General features: G+C 39.2%; 2 protein-coding genes across 3 annotated transcripts in view; both read left to right on the forward strand.

The window, feature by feature from the left end:
* Positions 1-8,690, forward strand: part of LOC108896238 (inactive phospholipase D5) — a 51,717-nt gene extending 43,027 nt beyond the window's left edge. Inside the window, exons 6-10 of the mRNA XM_018695274.2 lie at positions 174-371; positions 3,046-3,182; positions 3,349-3,514; positions 3,650-3,740; positions 4,475-8,690. Coding sequence (XP_018550790.1) covers positions 174-371; positions 3,046-3,182; positions 3,349-3,514; positions 3,650-3,740; positions 4,475-5,025 — 1,143 coding nt within the window. The 3' untranslated portion in view covers positions 5,026-8,690. The remainder of the gene's footprint in view (positions 1-173; positions 372-3,045; positions 3,183-3,348; positions 3,515-3,649; positions 3,741-4,474) is intronic.
* A 272-nt stretch (positions 8,691-8,962) lies between these two features.
* Positions 8,963-19,158, forward strand: cfap36 (cilia and flagella associated protein 36). 2 transcript variants are annotated; one of them, XM_018695263.2, is made up of 11 exons: positions 8,963-9,321; positions 10,054-10,118; positions 10,223-10,324; positions 12,772-12,886; positions 12,988-13,075; positions 14,962-15,121; positions 16,230-16,326; positions 16,465-16,646; positions 16,876-17,040; positions 17,495-17,596; positions 17,905-19,158. In XM_018695263.2, the coding sequence occupies exons 1-11, from the start codon at positions 9,216-9,218 to the stop codon at positions 17,986-17,988; spliced, it is 1,266 nt and encodes a 421-aa protein (XP_018550779.1). In that variant the 5' UTR covers positions 8,963-9,215; the 3' UTR covers positions 17,989-19,158. The 2 variants fall into 2 exon arrangements, with proteins under 2 accessions (XP_018550779.1, XP_018550780.1); XM_018695264.2 differs by lacking the exon at positions 17,495-17,596.
* The last annotated feature ends 288 nt before the right edge of the window (positions 19,159-19,446 follow it).

Consider the following 19,446-nt stretch of genomic DNA (forward strand, 5'->3'; position numbering starts at 1 on the left):
TATAGACAAATTACTTTGAAAGGAAATCTGATGGAAATATAGATGGACACCATTTTTGTTGGTGATTGTGAAAGTAATGCAATAATGATCAGGATCATTAGAAAGATTTTGATGTAGATGTCGTCTGTCTCCATTCTAACGGTGATCTAACACAGGTTTTGTTTGTTCTCCAGAGGAAGGAGTTGGGTGTGTTGGTGTACAACTGCAGCTGTCTGGCTCTGGACCTCCACAGAGTGTTCAGTCTCTACTGGGGGCTCCAATACAAAGACTTCATCCCCTCCTTCTGGTCCAAACGCCTCTTTGCTCTCTTCAACAAGAACGCCCCTCTGGAGCTCACTCTCAACAGCACCAAGGCTCAGGCCTACGTCTCTGTGAGTGACAGTGATCGCATTAGATTGCATTGTACATTAGTCCTGGGAAAACATGTGCTCTATCGGAGCAGTGCTTTTACTGTGTGGGAATTCCTGGTGGATACATCAAGGTCAAGGTTAACACGCCAGCCCATAACTTAAGAGACAGCCTGTATTGATGGCATAAGGAGAGGAGAAGGTTTGTAAAAAAGAGTTGGGTTTCAAAAACAAGAACATTTATTTAAAGAGATGCTTACAGTAAAATAATCATTTAAAACATAAGACATCTGCCAATTTGTTGGCTCTTCTTCTTGACTCAGCTAACACTGTTTTGTATTTGTGGTCTAAAGTTATACTTTACAGGTTCAAGTATATCTAGTAAACCAACAAATGACTCTATATTAGATAACTCAATTTAATTCCAAAGCTTACACTTAAAGGAATATTACACTTAAATGGTGGCTTGCATAAATCAGGGACAGGACTGAAATGGCATGTTAGAACATGCTGTTCAAAAGTGAGCTTAATTGTCTGGCTCAGTTAGCCTGATTGGACATTTGGGACAAGTCTGTATTTCAGTTGTAGAGAACTAACATTACTGATTCACAATATTTTGATATCTTAAATTATTTAAATTATTATACTGACTGTATTCCATTTAGATTTTCAACTTCCTCAACTTTACATGCTCTAAAAGGAAAATTTATTACATTATATATATTTATAACATTAATACAACTATCATTTAGGTGAGCTTGCTCCAGAGCTTCAGCACTGTGCATACGGGCTCACTGGGACATTTAATGGAACTGAGTTATCTCCGTTTAGCACAAGTCAGACAGTTTTTCTTTCCAACTTTTATTGAACTCCCAAGTTCATACAATCAGAAAGGAAGAGCTCAACTCCAAAACCAATTCAGCTGAACAGAGCAGACATTCATGCACATCCAACAAAGGACCACAAAAAAGAAAGACAGAAAAGAAAGCCAAGTTAATCAGAGTAGGTTGCTAGGTTACAGAAATTCAATCATTTTTGTCCTTTGAGATCCAGTCATCAAAGTCTTTTCAAAAACTGCAAATATAGATACATAATTTTTACAAAACACACATAAGTAACAATCTGAGTATTTATGTAGGAATTTACTGCGAGCATACAGTGTATCCTTCTTTGAAACTTATACAGGAAACACAGAAACACACTGTAACTGGTTCTGATTCTTTTCATATTTCAGTACTCCTTTCCTCACTAGGTGTACTTCTTCAGTCACTGCACCATTAATGATTTAGTGCATGTCTTATAAATGAATTTGAAGGTATCTATCATTAGAGGTGGTAGTATAGCTGCAATCCTTGAATGAGTTAAAGAGCCTTTCACAAGATTAATTACAGCAGTAAAAACTGCCCTTATAACAGAGGTGAACTGTCTAATTGAGCAGCTCAGATCATATGTCATGATGAAATGGTCACATAATAAGAAAGTACCAACATCATCCACCAAGTGAAGAATAGACAAGATCCGCTTTTGTTTCCACTCATCATTGTACAAATCTTTAACATTCTTATTAATCATATACCTGTTGTACAAATTGTAGTAAAATTATTTATGAATAAGCTTCTAATAAGAACAGCTGTTGTTGTGGCTCACTGGCATGGTTTACCAAAGCTCATTCACTCAATCGTTATTCCCTACATAACAATCAATAGTTTGCTCTGTAGTGAGTAGTAAATGGAGATTTGGACACTTCATCATCATCATTTTTGTCTGAAAGGGGAGATGTTGCACGACTGTAATTTTTTTTGCATAGTTTGCAGAGAGTAGTCTGTATGCATTTCAATCCATTGTGTGAATGGGTGAGGGCAGTATGTAGAGCATAAATTTAACTCTCAGTGTGTAATGTAGAATATCCTTGGACATAGCCTGAGACCTTTAAAGGACCTACACATACACAGATGTTTTAAGTTATTCTGACTGATCATCATTCATGTCATGGTGGAGTTATTGACATTATTCCAATTTGTAAATAATGTTCTCATCAGCATTCAACTCCGATATATCCAACTTGGAGGTTGAGAATACAGAGTCTGTCTTCACTTTTTGTATGTTCAAAACATTCAAGTGCAGCAACTCTAGTGGAGGTGACAGATAGGAGGGAGAGTAAATTTTTCATATACTGCATCTCAGTGGGACACTGTGTCTTTCAGCATCAGCTGCATCCTGGAGATGAGTGATGGCAATGTCATCCTACCTGCAATTGATCAGGATGGACTGTCCATCTCTGCAAGATTAATATCAACACAAAAAGTGCACACACACTACCAAGCACTCAGTTAAATATGCAGAGGTGCCTGTCCACAAACTAAAATTAAAACTAAAATTTCAAGGCTTTTCTATTTCCAGTTATTACTCAGATGTACAAGAAATGCAGTCACACACACGCCTAAAAAAAAGGAAGACACTCAGATCCTAATGGTCCTTAAGGTGAACAGTAATGATGATGAGAGCTGAGTCAGTTGTTATGATAATAACGATCATGATGGTAATTCTACATATTTTTATGACCCCTCTCTGAGTTAACATCATTGTGGTAATAAACATTTGTTTACACAACACACTGACTGTCTTTCATGTGGATTTCTTCAGAGAGGCGTATGACAGTTCCTAATTGTCTTTGCCATCTTTCCTCTTCTATTGACAGAGCTCCCCAGATGTTTTCATCCCCAAAGATCGTAGCAGTGATCTGGAAGCCATTTCCTGGGTCATCCAAGAGGCCCGGCATTTCATATATATCTCCATCATCGATTACCTACCCCTCCTCAGCAGCAATGCCCACAGGTTAGAAACACTCAAGATTTACTGTCTTTGGAATGATTTGGCAGGTGTTTATCATCAAAAGCTCAAATGCCCTGCTTTGACTCAAGTGATTAATCTCTGTGTATGGCCGCGTGTCAGTCAGGCTGTGTGCCAACAGTTGTGTGTGTGTGTCTGTATCTGTGCCAAGGTACTGGTCTCGTATCGACGGACTTATCCGGGAGGCTCTGATCCTGAGGAAGGTGCGGGTCCGTCTGCTGATAAGTTGCTGGGAAAAGACTCATCCACTTACATTTAACTTCATCTGGTCTCTGAGGAGTCTGTGTATGGAGCAGGCCAACTGTTCACTAGAAGCTGTAAGTACAAGGCCACTATGTACTATTTTCAAATCTACAGATACACTTTATCAGGACTCACCAGTCTGTGTGTGTGTGTGTGTGTGTGTGTGTGTGTGTGTGTGTGTGTGTGTGTGTGTGTTTGTGTGTGTGTAGAAATTCTTCAACCCTAGAGTGCAGAGGGATGGCAGTCTCCAGGGAATAAACCACAACAGGTTTATGGTGACCGACAAAGCCATTTATTTAGGTGAGCTCATCGCCTAGACTTTATGACTGTGTCCTATTTGCCTCTGCACAGTTAATGCAGATCTTATTTTCAGTGGGCATAGGAATAGTTCAGCATTTTGAGAAGTGCAGTTATTTGTTTGTCAGAGTCAGATGACAAGAGTTAAGAGAAGATCAATACTCTGAATCCTGTGCATTAACTACGGAGCTAAAAGAGATTAGCCTAGCTTGGCATAAATACTGGAAGCAGGTGAAAACAGCAAGCCTGGTTCTCACCAAAGTTCAAAAATACACCTACAAGCACCTCACCAATTGATGTATCTGAATTGTTTACCATGCAGGTAAAGAGTAAAGTAAAAACAACCATTTGCTGTGAAATTGTATTGTACAACAGTTTCTGGACAAACAAGGATTTAGGCATCTAGCCCAGTACTTTGGGAAGTCACTGCATAGACCTGTAAATAACAAGGTACTAATATTTGTATTTTTGAACTCTGAAGAGAGTAGGGCTAGCTATTTCCCCTTACTTCCAGTCTTTATGCTAAGCTAAGCTAATCATCTCCTGATTCTGATATTTTACTCAATCAACGTTATATGGGCAATGATTCCTGTAGAAAATGAATCAAAAATTAAGTTCATTGATGCTACATGGCATTTAAATTCTGCTTGTTATTTTGTTATCTTGGTAAGGTGTTTTTGTCTTATGCTCTGCAAAACTGTGATTCCTTATTTGTTTTTTCCTCTGTATCCTGACAGGTAACCTTGACTGGGTGGGGAATGAGTTTACCTTTAATGCTGGAGCAGGTCTGGTGATCAGTCAGCCAGAGGGTGTTGAGGAGAGGAATTCCACAGTGGTGGAGCAGCTACGGGCTGCATTTGACAGGGACTGGTTTTCACGTTACACCCGCTCCCTGCAGGCCAATAAGATCCCTGTTTGCAACAAGCACCAGATCAACAGGCTTGTGCCAGTGAAAACCAGCCACCTAGACAATGGACCAGTGCCTATCAGAACAGGCCAGCATGATAACGGACCTGCACCAATGAGAAACAGTCACAAAGATGACGGGCAGACGCCGATCAAAACAAGACACCATGACGACAGACTAAGCAAAATTAGCCACCAAGGCAATGCAAATGGACTGGTGCCAATTATAGACAGTTACCAAGAGAGGGGACAAGTCAAAATAAGTCACCTTGAAAACAGACAGGTGCAAATCAAAGGTAATCACCACGACAATCCAATGGATCCACCCAGTCAGTCAGCTGAGAGCAGCGGCAGCAGAGAGATCTCCAATGGATCACTGTGACTGCAAAGCACGATGGGTTCCTCTCCACTGAATGATGTTTGGAGAATTGATCTCTTCCAGTGACAATGGACTTATATCACTGGACCTTTGTAGCATTTTATTATTGTCATTTTGTAGAGAACAAAATATTTGAAGATTATAATATCTGGTTTGCAGGACTTGATAATGTACACGGAAGAACTCAGGAAGGAAAGGAGACACTTCTCTGCAGTCTGGCATGTTTGACTGATTCTTTAAGAACAAAACCAAAAACATTTTGGTTAAGAAAAAATATTGATTAATATACTGTAATAACTTACCACCTTGCTACTTATTTAAACTTTTACCGTCCTTGTTGAAGCAAAAGGGACAAGGCTGAATTCTACTGATTGTCTAATTATTGTAAGTCACTTAAGCTGTTTATGGCAGCCGTATTTATCACCCTTTAAAAGGGAGAATGACTACTGCATGCCTACGCAGAGATGGGAGGCAATTGAGCATATGTAGCTACACTCGTTACAGGTAGCATTCAAAATACACTCCAACGTAGTGGAAGATTAATCACACAGCTTTTCATGTTGTGGATTTCTTAATTGCCTCAGAAACTCAGATGGGTAGTGGGTGCTTTGGCCTACAGTAAATTATTTTGTGCTTCTCAAGCAGTACACCGAGTAAGTTACTGTGCACTGAACTCATTCCAGACCAAATCAGCCAGAAACCATAAGTTTAATAGACAACATTTGGTTAAATAAAAATGAATGGAAACAGACAACCTCATATGGCCCTGTTAAATAATTTATTCAACTGTGTGTAAAGATGAACAGAATTTGTGTTTTTCTGTTAAAATATGTTGAACTCTTCAACATTTAAACTTATTTAGAACTAATATTTATTAACACAGATGCCTGTAAAAGATTTTTAAACATTTCCAAAATTAATCATTTTTACTCTCACTGCTAAAACTATTGAACATTGCCATTAGTCTTGTGATGGAAACTGCCTGTAAATCATTTTGAGTACTGCCCCACAGTTGGGGGGCTCTAAAAGTATTGATCAATTCATGTCCACCATGTTTTAATCTCAGTGCCACAGATGCTAAACACTGTACAGACACCGCTTATGTAACCTAGGACTCGATGCATCGTATATCTCTCCATAGCAGGATGGTGGATATTAAAATGTTTTATTTTATAGAGGGAATAATTGAATTAGATGATGCACTTATTCTGTACAGCCTTCTATACAGCCTTCATTACAGTATTTTTTCCCCGGAGTCAGAGAGGCTATTGATCTGAAAGGGCCTTAAAGATAATCATTACTGTTTCCATATACAAATCCTAGGAAAAGAAGATGAATTGAAAGGATATCTATAGTATCCCTCCAAATGCAATGTTGTGACTTATTGAACAAATACTGAGGAAGCAGTTTGAAAAAAGGGGCCAAAGGGTCTCTGCTGTCAACCAAATCAATACAATGAATTTTTAACAGAGCTTGACAGTTGCAGTTGCTGCAGTTTAACCCCAAGGACACGGTGGCCTGTAATGTCATGCCTGTGACTGAATATATATTACCTTTAACATGTGGAGTCAGAGCTAGAAATACAAGATTGTTAGTAAAGATCAAGTAATTTACACTTGCTTGTAGCAACTTTCATTTGTATTTTGAATGATTGCATGTCAGTTTAAGATCTTTATATTCTCTTTGCTATGAGGGCAATTTTTAGCAGCAATGCTTGTGGGTTTATGTTGTTTGAGGCATTTTTAACTTCCAAAGCCATTAATCAAGGAAATAGGAAAACATTACCAGAGAGAGCTCCACAGTGATGTCTTCATCAACAATTTGCAGGTTGTTATGGTCAGTGCTTTAACGTGAAAGCCACACAGGTGTAATCAGTGTTTTGTCTGAATTCAATTAGCAAGATGAATTAAATAATTTCATTCTGCTGATAAAGTGAAGCTCTCACAGGAGTAAAAAGAAAAACAGATAGTCATTGTGGGTAATAATACAGAGCTGAAACAATTAGTTGACTGATTAATTTGTCAACCAACAACAATTTATCAGCAACTATTCTGGTAATAGAAAATGTGATGGGTAGGTTTCAGACATTTTATGGACCAAACTATCAACTGATTAATCAGTAACTCAACTGCCAGCTTCATCAATAATGAAAATAATCATTAGCAGAAGGCCTGGAATAATATAACACCAGATTTTGGTGGAAACCATCTAGTGTTACACCTATTTTCAGAGCAAGTACAGTGTGTACAGTATATGTGCCTGCTCTGTTTTTGATACAGGTCAAATATAAGCCACAATACAGACTCAGTCCTGTCATAACATGTTCCCTATATGTACAGACAGGATGCATGCAGCTTAACCTTAATACCAGTGAAAAGTTGAACACTTTGTCACTCAAAAACACGCCCCTCAACAATTGTAATCTGGTCATGATGAATAACGTCTGCCATCTAGAGGATGTCACGAGAAAGAACATTTCTTTTTAACTGCTACAATATGACATGAAAATCAGCCTTGATTAAGTATACAAGTTGGTTCATAACTACTGTTTATATGTCTGAACTGAAATTATGTTGATAGTTAATATTTCTTGATATCAAGAGATCAGAAAATTATTAATTCTTTGAGAAACAGCACATATAGTAGTCACGGGATACTACAGGATCATGTGATGTTAATATATTAAACACCCAGAGTAAAACATGTAATTTAAAAAACAATTAAGTGTTTAATTCTAACATGCAAAAAACTAATTTACTTTAAATATTACTTTTTTGCTGCTGCGCTGACACTTTTTCTGTAAGAGACATGGTCATTAACCCATTCGTAAACCGATTCATATCTCGTGACACTAATGTCTATATAAACACAATCACCTGTGTCACCTGTAGAACAGTTTCTCCATACAGAGTGAGTATGTAGCTTGAAAAGCATTATCTCAATAATAACAGCCACTTATTTTCACGTAAAGCACTATGTCCCCATGCTGCATTGCTTGTAATCTGACAGCTTGTAGTCAGATTCACTACTTTATGCTGCTATATGATTATTATACAAGGGCAGGAATGCTCATAATGCATCCTATACCCAGGACTTTGTGTACTTTAATTGTTTACTTGTTCAAAAACTGTTGACCAACAGAGACTGTTTTCCAGTTAGCGTGAACGAGAATGCAGATGCCAAGGTTTGAAATCAGCAATGGTTTACAGTGTGCTACATTCAAATGACAAAATCCAAGAAAAAAAAAGTGCTTATGTATCACCAGGTGTGCACTGACAGTCTGTCCATCTTTCCAGTGAGACTAAGGAAAAATGAGCAACTTTCAATACTCTGTGACAGATAAGGTTTTTCTGGAAGCTGGAATGGAAAGTAGATGGGTTTGAAATTGTTGCATAGTTAAACACAATGATGGTCACTGTAAAAGCTTTTTAATGTCGCCTACCTTTATTCTGTTGAATTTTTCGGCATGACTGCTGCTTGCATGCCTTGCCTTTATGAACTGTGCACAGTAGCTATGAGCCTTTGTAGAGATGATGATATTAATGAAATCTTATATACCTTTAAAAATACAGAAGGAATGTATATTTATTGAATATCCTTGTTAATGCACACTACTGAATTATCTGACCACTACATTTTTACTCTTAATAAAAAATAAGTTACACTCAGCTTTTTGTGTTTGTGTGTGTGTTGGTGTGTTTGAGCATTTATTCTGTGTATGAAGAGTTTGGTTGAATTAAGTGTTGTGCTGACCTGCAAGTTGGCAAACAGAGCTGTGTGAACTATTTTGTTAAAAGTGAACTTCGTGCAGATAAACGAACAAAATAAGCAAAAAGTAAAAGCAAACCATAAAACATAAAAACAGCAGCCAGTGACCCTGTGGCTGCTACCTGTCTGGACTCGAGCAGCAGCGGACTGACGTAACAGTTGCCTTAGTAACCGATTAAGCGTCACCACTCCTCACTGCAAATTCATGAGTGCGCATTTCTTATCGGAGACCGTCCAGTCTAGAGCGGACTAACAGTCACCGGGTTGCGCTATGGGGGCAAGTTTATGAAGGACATTGAACCAGATGTCTTTTCCCGTCTGTTTGGGCTGTGTGTGTTCGTGCTGTAGCGGAGCTGGACGTGCAGACCTGAAGAACATCGCTGTGCGGGTGCTGTTGTTGCTAACGTTACCAAGCTGCAGCCAACATGGCTGAGGATGACAGTGAATGGGTTGTGGAGAGCATCGTTGGCTACTTGGGAAGTCCCGAATGGGTCATTCCTGTCACGGATTTTATGGAAAACAAATGCACAGGTAAAATCAGGTTATCCACTATGTTCAGTCTTGAATATCTGGCTACACAGTAACCTAAAGCCTTTCTGTACCGTTAGCGTGGTGGCTAAGCTAAAGCTAACTTGTGACTGCGATGTTTTTGTTGACGTAGTTATATTATTTGTTATTTTACTACCTGACAGCTCGACACTACTTAATACGCATCCTTGTTGCGAGCTCAGAATTTCAGAACATTTGTCTCGACATTTACCCACAAAACACAAGTGAGGATAAAAATAGCAAGTCGTATCACAGTAAGGGTAACCACGGCTAGGTAGACTGCTAGGTAGAAGCCGTAGCCACTTTCAGCTCATGCATTTTAACTTTCTGTTGGCAAGACCATTATGGAAAGTTATTATAACTTTTAATGTTTTTTTAGTTAATGTGTCTTCCTCAATTTTATGCATAACATTTTGTTTGTTCTTTATGCTACTTGTGGTTTGTTTTGAACAGTCCCAGTCCCAGTCTTTACTCTTTATGTTACATATGTTATATGTTGTTTTGAATCCAAATAGTTGATTATTCATTTAGAATATATAGTATGTTATGTGTGGGTTGTATCATGACAAAATAAAGTCAAGTTAACAAGTTAATGCCACAAAGTATAGCGTGGGAGGTGTTTTTCCAAATGTCTCCAATGGGCACAGTATGATATCTGAATCACTGACATTTATCTGTTATTAACATTAACATAAACATTAACATATTTTTCAGTTTTTGATGACGAAGATGAAAATAAGTTATCATACACAGAAATCCATCAACAGTATAAGAAACTGGTGAGTAAAGTCTTTGTCAAATGTAACTGAAAACTGAAAGATTTTTTTGTTTTATATTGCTGATTCATCAAACTGGAATGATGTAAGCTACTTTGCTTTTGTAGGTGGAGAAGCTGTTAGAGAACTACATGCAGGAGGTTGGCATCAATGAGCAGCAGTTTCTGGATGCATGCACCTCTCCTTTTGCCAAGTCCAAAACTCTGCAGGTATCCCTGTTTGCACACCACTGTCAGCCTGCCAGTTAACCTGAATTTAGAATCAAGGATGGGATTTGCTTACACAACCCTAGTTGGCACCCCAGTGGTGCCAAATATAGGTGGTTTCTCCTTCAAAGCAGATGCGTGTATTCATGATACAGCCATCCATCTATTCTTTAAGTATTAGCAGACAAATCAGAAAAATGTGAATCTAGGTTTTAAGCACTAAAAGTAAAGGGAGGATGCTTTTGAAATAAACAATGCCCGAATAGTTCAGACAAGGTCCAGGAAACAGAAGAAAACTAAATCAAATTTATTTGGTGTGACCACCCTTTGCCTTTAAAACAGCGCCAGTTGTCCTTGGTACACAGTTTTTCAGTGTACTTGGCAGCTAGGTTGTTCCAACCACCTTGGAGAATTTACATAATTTTGTCTTTGTAGTCAGGCTGTCTTTGTGTTTGACCCTTCATGTAATCAGTGACTGTCTACATGATGTCAGTTCCTTGTGGGGGCCATATCATTTGTTGCAGGGATCCTTGCTCCTCTCATTGCTGAAGATACTTCTCTATGACTCCGGCTGTATGTTTTGGGCTGTTGTCATGCTGTATTGTGAATTTGGGACCAATCAGATACCTCCCTGATGGTATTACATTATGGATAATAATCTAAACATCCATTCTATTTGAGTGCCATGACGTTGTCAGACAAAAGTGTGTTACTCAAATAGTGTCCTAAATAGATATTACACAAAGTACAGTTCAGTTGTCAAGACAAGTCAGTTCCAAGCAACTGACTTACAACAGAAGTTTGCTCTGTAGTCTGGCTATATACACAATATCTGGAATCTCTCATGTTTACATAACCTAAAACTTGGTATGAGACACTCCTGTTCATGCTCCTGTTCATACTGCACCATGTAGCCTGTCAACACTAAATATTTGTGCAGTAGTCCTTTTGATGGACTATATACAACTGTTTTTGGAGAAACTGATAAGGTTCCTGTATCTAAAGCAGAAATTAGCTCTCCAGTGTGCCCATGTATTTTCTTTCACACAGGATGTGCTTCAGCTTCAGCTTGTTTACATAGTTTAATACTACATCAGTGCATCAGTATGGCTTTTCACGCCCACCCCTGCAGCCCCTATGTTGTCTGTTGCAAAAATCTCAACTGTTGAGTTCTTTCATGAAGTTCTCTTATAAAGAAGCAGTTACAGAGAAACAGATAGAGCCGGTCTGTCCATGGTGGTAGAGGTAATTGGCAGTACCTGACGAGTCACTGAAAAGGTGGTAGAAAAGTTGGAAAGTAAACATTGTATTTGGATGGTCATCAGCAAACAGGTGGGCTCCTTCCCTCAATAATTGTCAACTCTGGCGCTGGTACTCAGTGGCCTACTTATGCTTGTTGTTCAGATGTGACTGGGCCCACATTCCAGAGATGCCTTTCGGTTGCAGATGACAACTTGCCAGATAACATGAGGTTTTAAAAGTGTAGTGTCAGCCACATTTTATTTGCACTGATCAATAGATCTAATGTGGCTGTGCCAGACTGGCAGAAATGGACATCTGGATTTCATTACAATCCTCAGGGTACTAGGATCTCATTGATTACCAGTGAGATAAGTAGTTTAAGTCTGCAGAGCAGGTGACGATCTCCTACAGCAAAGATGGACTGTTGCAGAAGTTTCATTTCACAGTGTGCAGAGGTCTGTGTGATGTTAAGTTTAACCATGCAGACACAAAAATGACAAAGCAGTTCATGCAGTTATATAAAACAGTAGTTCAAAAGCCTTATTTTGCTAAGCTGTGTATTGAAGTTTGGTCAGAAAGACTTGCCTAGCTTTAACATAGATGGAGGTCAAATGTTACAAGCATAACTACTTACAAACAGCTCAGTTTTATAGGGGGCACTGTACAGATCTGTTGGAGGCTAATAGACAATAACCTTATAAGAACATTGAGTATTTATCATTTAAAGTTTGGTTAGAACTGGGTGTAGATGTAGAGGACTGGTGGTACACTTGAAGTCAAAAGAAGGAGAATGGAGAACTTGATGTAGTGAACCAAAATCAAGTAGATTGTCATTTTAAAACTCATAGCCAATTGAATGACTACCAAAGTTGTGTCAGTATCTTGATTGTTTTTATGTGAAATGTTAGATGACCTCTGTGAGACAGAAAGTTTGATCTACTGAATAAGTAAGATGCTAAAAGAACATCTAATATTTAAATAAACTGATCTTTAGCTTACATAATGATGACCAGCATCAAATAATGCATATTATGTTCAACCTTTATCAGCACTCACATGTGCTGTGTTTATTTAGCTGTGTATATTGACCCATTATCTGCTGTTTCAGATGCTTCTCTCTGCCTAGTCATAATGGCTTTCATTTAGAAGTATCTTGTGGGTACAGTGATTTTTCATGGTTTTATATAGTTGTTGTTTTTGTTGTTCAGTCGGTGTTCCAGCCAGTTCTGGCTACAGATGACTTCCAGATGTTTCGCTCACTGATGGTCCAGAAGAACATGGAGCTACAGCTTCAAGCCCTCAGGGTCATTAAAGAAAGAAACGGTAAGATGGATTAATGCATTTACTGTACATGCACCCAAACACGCTCAGAAACAGGAAACACCAATGATATAGCTGCAAGTAATACACCTATGTGTATTTAGGGGCCCTCCCAGAGTGTCTGACTGATGGTGTGGACGTGATGTCAGAGCTGCAACAGCAAGAGATGAAAATCCTGCAGGAGGTTCTCAAGTAAGTCACTTGTTCTCTTTGTTCTTGTTTCTGTCTTATTCTCTCATAATGATCTTTTTTTTCTCATATACACCCTCACAAACACTCACAAGGTTCATATTCTTCAATATCATATCACTTATGCGAAAGAGTTTTTTTGGCAGATCTTGAATAGTTTCCAGTATAGTTGAAATTGAAGCAAAGAAATACTATGTTTCCTCTAAACTGTGGAGCTGTGATGTTATAGGTAGCACATGAGTTTGCTAATAATCTTATCCTCATGTGGCTTGAATTTTTACTATTTACTAATACTTTTTATTATTTCTAAGAAAAGGCACTACGTCAGCTGTGTAAGATAGCTACGTAATGTCACTGACAGTTTTTTTAGTTAGGTCTACACCCTAAACCTTTTATGAATCTCACAAATATATTCATGCCATCATATATGCAAGAGCTTTCCACACTAAATTGGCAAGTCATATTTAATTAATCTGAGTTTTTTCTGCATTATTTTGCCCTGATGTGTCCACATTTTCTTCAGGCGTCCATTGCCTGTATGTGTCCAGGTTTCTAGAAGCTCCTGCTGCTGCTCTCTAATGGGATTTTGCTAGTGGCAGCCTCACCAAGTAGAACACATTGAGTCTAATGGGCTGCAGTTAAGCTCCTTAGGGTCTAGCTAATTTAGGTTAGAGGGAATGACACTAAACAAGCAACTGAGGAAATAGTAATTTATCCCCTCTGTCTTACCAGGATACCTTGGCTGCTTATCAACACGGCATTATCCAGCATTTCCTCCCTCTCAGATCACCACTGGTTTCAGTTCATTTCAGTTTGATCTGAAAATCAACTGGGTTAGATTTAGACTAACAAATCTTTCACCGTATCCTGTTAAGGCAATGCTTTTGTGCAGCTGAATTCACTTGACTGCAATAATAACATACCTTTAAAATTATAATGTGTGTAAATATTTTCTGTGAGGGATCTGAATGACCAATCTCAAGTCTTCAAGTTGACTTTCATTCTATACTGACGGGACTTAAAGCCACTGGTCTGGGGAATTTGTGTGAAACCTTAGTGCACTGAAAGAAGATCCTTTTAGAGCACAGGGATACAGTAGTCTCAGGTCACGTTGAGTGATTTGAATTTCTCTCTTGAGTCCCACTGTACTGTGGTTAGAGTGCCATTACAAAAAGACAGGTCAGAAACTGTTTTTGGCTTAATTGACTGTCCAAATGTGTTGCTGTGCTGTCAATATGTCAGTCACCTTTCCCACAGGATTTCTGACAAGGTACAGTCACAGTAATAGCTGAAATAACTGGGAAAAAAAATGCTGTAATGCAACTATACTGTCATTTATTCAGTCTAAGTATATAGTGTCCTTTTCTCGGCGAGTACTCAATAAACGTCATGCTGGTGTTTCCTTGATTTTATAGCATAATCTTTGTTTCCTTAAACACCTATCATGATGACATGCTGACTGTCCTTTTCCCTGCTGTTTCACATGGTGTCTCCCTCTATCTGTTTACCTGGTGATTAATACTTGGCGGAAGGCTTCACTAAGGCAATTTACGTTGTTAAATAAATCATATTAAAGGATCTGTGTGTGGTGCCCTGGTGATGCCTGTGAGTAAGCTAGGGCATGGCGTGGTTACCATGACGTTCTTACCTTATTCTAGTATACGCTGTTAGCCAAAGGCAAAATGGATGGTAGAACCTACTTAACTCTAGATTAACAAGGCTATTATCACACCTGGACTACTAAACATACTCAGACAGTCCAAAGGGGCTCTTGAATGGTCTCTAGCAGGGCCAGTTTTAGGCCTTGGGCTAATTTACGAATAGTGGAAATTCTAACAAATTAAAGAACTGAACACTTTTGTTTTTCTCTCCTATAACTCTATCTGCAGAAAATCAAAAGAGGAGTATGATGAGGAAATGTCCAGGAGGTTGCTGTTAGAGGAAGAGGTTGGTTCCACCTCCAGCATCTGCTCTAATAAGCCACTGGCAAAGAGTGGCGAAGCCAGAAATACCATTTCTGCTCCCAGCCAACAAAGCAGTACTGCCAAGGTAAGGCATCATGAGCTGCCAAATAAGACCTGTGGACCAGCCAAACTGTGGAACCTCATACGAACCCTGTGAGGCTTTTGGTGCAAGCTGCACCAACAAGAAACCTTCAACTCAGATTTTTTGTGTGTACTGCCTGATGTTAATAATGCTTAATGTTTATTGCCAACATCCCTTTTCCCCTTAAAGCCCCATGTTGTATAATGTGACACTGTCTGCAATGTGCTATTTATCCCATGCTAAGGTCAAAGCGGGGGGAATGGTGACGACAGCAGCAGCAGTAATTCTCACCTCACCCCACTAGTGAATGGAAACACTTCCACTGAATTTACTCTGGTAACCAATCCATCCATGTAGTATCTTTTTAATCAGTGACCTGATAATAAGTACTCTGCAGTTTTCTGCCTAATCTGAGGATGCATTAATACCATTCCAACTATATCTATAAATGACACAGAGTAAATGTAAAACTGGAATATATCTGAATTGGTGGGTAAAAAAGTTCTTTTGCTTGATCTTTGGCATGGTAGGCCTACTCTTGTTAACAGGTAAGAATCACAGATTTTCTCTGATACTAAAATTTAAGGCATATACACTAGTATTGGGATGACTTTCGAAGTCTAGGTATCAGTGCATCCTGAGGGCACATGGAAACATTTCTGTTTCATAGCCACATAGTGGGTTGGTCATTTAGAAGCTCTAGTTTTAAAGCCTGTGAATTAGATTGTGCGTGTGTTATCAGTGGATTAAAAACATGTGCTGACTGCAGGGTGATTGGAAAGTGCTGCATTTTACATGCTATTAAGAATTTGATGTTAAACATTGTAGTTATTCAGAGGTAATTTAAATACCACCAGCAAGGACCTTCCCTGACCAATTTGTTACCAATCAGAGCTTAACTATCAGAGTTGACCAGAAGTATAAAGTGCATGTCTGGTCAGGTATCCTCAAAAGGAAAGAAAGAGAATTGGGTTAACTGGAAAATGTGGCATGTGTTTTTCAGTACACAGAAAATCTCCTACACTGATGTTTAGAACACTGAAATTGATACAGTGTTTGTGTCATCTGCACTGTACTGTATGTATTAATGCCTCTGGGTTGCTCCCTCCAGACCAATGGCAACCCTGTCATAAAAGAGGAGAAGATGGCTGCCCAAGGAGGTGGAGATGCTAAAAGTGCAGCTAAGTCTTTGTCTAAACTCATACCAGGTAATGCAGACAATGTACAAAGTGAAAATAAATTAATATTTATTATAGTATCAACATATTTTTGATAATATTGTGTGAGATATCAGCCAACCTGAGAGAGCTACAAGCCAACAAACTGATTTGAATGTGTGTATTCAGAATGTGGCAGTAACAGTGTGGAATCCAGAGTCCTTCCAGCAGTGAGAGCTCCAGTAAAGTCCTCTGAGCCCTCCGTCAGCAGCAGTCCTCTTACCAAGGAGCAGAGCAGCAGCAGCCAGACTGCAGCTGAGACATGGCTGGAGGAGGCACACAGGGAGGCTGGCTTCTCTAAGCCATATACTGTGAGTCTGTGAACATGGATGCAGTATGCTCCATGTGATTTATTTATTTTATCAGTGTCATGCACAGAGCAGAGCAGTATGGAGTCGACAGAAAGAGGAAGGGGGTGGGGCAATACAGGATTGTAAAGTACTCTATTAAAAGTCCTGCATGAAAAATCTTACTTAAGCAAAAGTACATAAGTATTAGCAGCACTCCTCCTGTTTCACCCTCACCTCCTCTTCCCTCCAGGAGTTGTCAGCGTCACAGCAGGAGCAGCTCCAGCAGAGGGCAGCGTATCTCCGCCAGCAGCGAGACAAGCTGCACGCGCTGAAGAAAGAACAGCAGAAAACCAAGCAGACAGCCACGTCAGAGGAGGCACCCAGCAACCCTGCACCAGCACCTACCACCACCCCGGTAAATACAGCCTGTTCCTGTCCCTCCCTTCACAAAAAGGTCAGAGGTCAGTAAATACCTGACCAGTTGAAGGAGTGCAAAAAATGTATTGATTGGGTCTCGTTACAATGTACTTTAGGTTAGATGTAATTGTAATGTAATTTCACTCATTTGGCTCATTTGAGATATTATTAAAAGTCATTATCAGTACAGGCTACAGTTAAATTCAATTTGACACTGGCTGCAGATTGTGTCTCAGTTTGTGCCAGGACTCTATAGTTCAGATGTGATATTCAGTTTTCATTTTGGTCATATTTTTGTCTTTAAGTTCTGGTTTAATTCTTGATTTCACCCACGTTTCTTTAACCCACATTTTACTCCTGATTTTCCTTTGTTTTTCCTCCTCCTGACTTGTTTATTGAGTTCCTGTTCTTCATTTCCCTCTGCCTGTATCTAACCTGGTCTGACCTGTCAGGAGGCAGTGGGGCAGCCCCAGAGGAATGGGGCCTGCACCCCTCCTCTTCCTGCTCCTCCTCCTCCTCAAGCACAACACTCTGCTAACTCCTCCAAACAGAAGGTGATCCATCGGCTGCCTCTGCCTGATGTGAACTCGTGTACTCATTCACGGCTGATGCGTTACTCTGGTTTTGCTGTGTAGTGCTGTATTTGATTATTTGATATCACTCTGAAAACCCTCAAAATAGCATAGCCACATTCCCAACCCCAGCTGCTTTCATTTAGCTTTGTAGTTCATACATGTATATATGTGTGCTGTGTTGTCATTCTTGCTGCTTTTTCACCCCCCCAACATTTTGTCTTAAGCCACTGGTGGTGGTTATTATAATATTTTTCAGCCTGACTGACTGGTCTGGTCTCTTTATACAGGAGATATCTGCCGAGGAGAGGAAGAAGCTACAGAAGAGAAAACATCTGGCTGACAAGCTGAAAGAGGAGGTGATCAAGAAATAAGTTCCCCTCCGACTGCAGTATTCTCGTTAAAATCCCATCACTTTACTCCAGTAATCAAACACATGGCTTCCTTTGCACTGCCTCCTTCAGACAGATAATTCACTTTACATAACACATTTCAGGGTTTTTCCAAAGAAAAATAAAAAGTTCGAGATCTTCCCTCTTCTGAGTTCTTCTCATGGCTGTCAGAAGAAGAAACAGATACATCTTCTTTTATATTTTGGATGTACTGGTATGTGGCATTCTCCACTCACAACAGACATACTCAATTAACCTAAGATCTGTTAGTTAAAACTGTTTGACCAAGAAAGTTGAGAAAATGTCAGGCAAACTGAAACTCACGACCAGTGAGGCAAGATGCTGCCATTGTTACTAGGCTTAAGTGGAGAACCCAGATTTCTTTTACTTTACGCTACTAGATGGATCTGGCTTGTGTCCAAAATCCCTCCTCATTTGCCACTAAATAGACTACAATGACTGTGGGAAATTATAATGGGCATTTTTCACAATTTTCTGACCTTTTTTTGGACAAAACAGTTAATCAGTAATGAAAATGATTATTTGTAGGAGGCAAATAATCTCACAATGCAATGCTTCACCTTCAGATAATGTGAAAATTATGCATCACTTCAGTAATGGCATAAAATCATGGTATCTGAAGTCTCACTTTACTGCTTACTGCAGGGTGAACTAATGATTATTGTGTAGGGAGCAGTGACCGAAGGAGTGACTTTGGACACGGCCCTGGGCTTGTTTCTCTGTAGAAAACAGTCTAAAATGTCATAAATGGGCTGTGTGGTGAAACACACTCAACATTGGGCACAGCTGGCCTGAGTTAAGTGTTAATGCTGGGCGAAGACTTGATTGGCAACATTAGCTAGCTCAAGGTTTTGCTTTCCACAGTCGTTAGCATTCCCAGAGGGAAGAGTCAGCTACATCATATAGCTGAAAACACTGTAGCAGCAGAGAGAGCTGTAGAAGTTGTCACACGATGAGCACACTGTAATGTGTTCTTAAAGGGGCCAAGAGAACAGTGTGTCACTTTCTATGTGGAATGCTGTATTGATCGTCAAACCAATCTGCAGTCTTCACTTTAAGCATGATGCACCAGTTTCTATGTAATACTGTTATCAGGTATGCTGTTTAATAAATCACATTTTATAGAAACGACCTGGACTCCAGACTTTGAATATATTAAAGCTGTGATGCTACGGTCAGTTGGTAGGTAGCTGGTTTCAGACTGATCTTCTGTTTTTATCTAAAAAATGTTGTGTGTTTGATTTTCAGAACAAAATATGATGCACTTTATCACAAATTACCATAAAATCACATTTATATTTGGAACTTTCCTGAATACAGAATATACTGTGTATGAGTCAGTTTCTAAGAACACAATCTCCTTTCTGTAGAATTTCAAATAATCTAGTAACTATTTCAGGAATTGTCAATATCCTAAAA

Source organism: Lates calcarifer, linkage group LG16_LG22 (assembly GCF_001640805.2).
Source record: "Lates calcarifer isolate ASB-BC8 linkage group LG16_LG22, TLL_Latcal_v3, whole genome shotgun sequence".
NCBI classification, from domain to species: domain Eukaryota; kingdom Metazoa; phylum Chordata; class Actinopteri; family Centropomidae; genus Lates; species Lates calcarifer.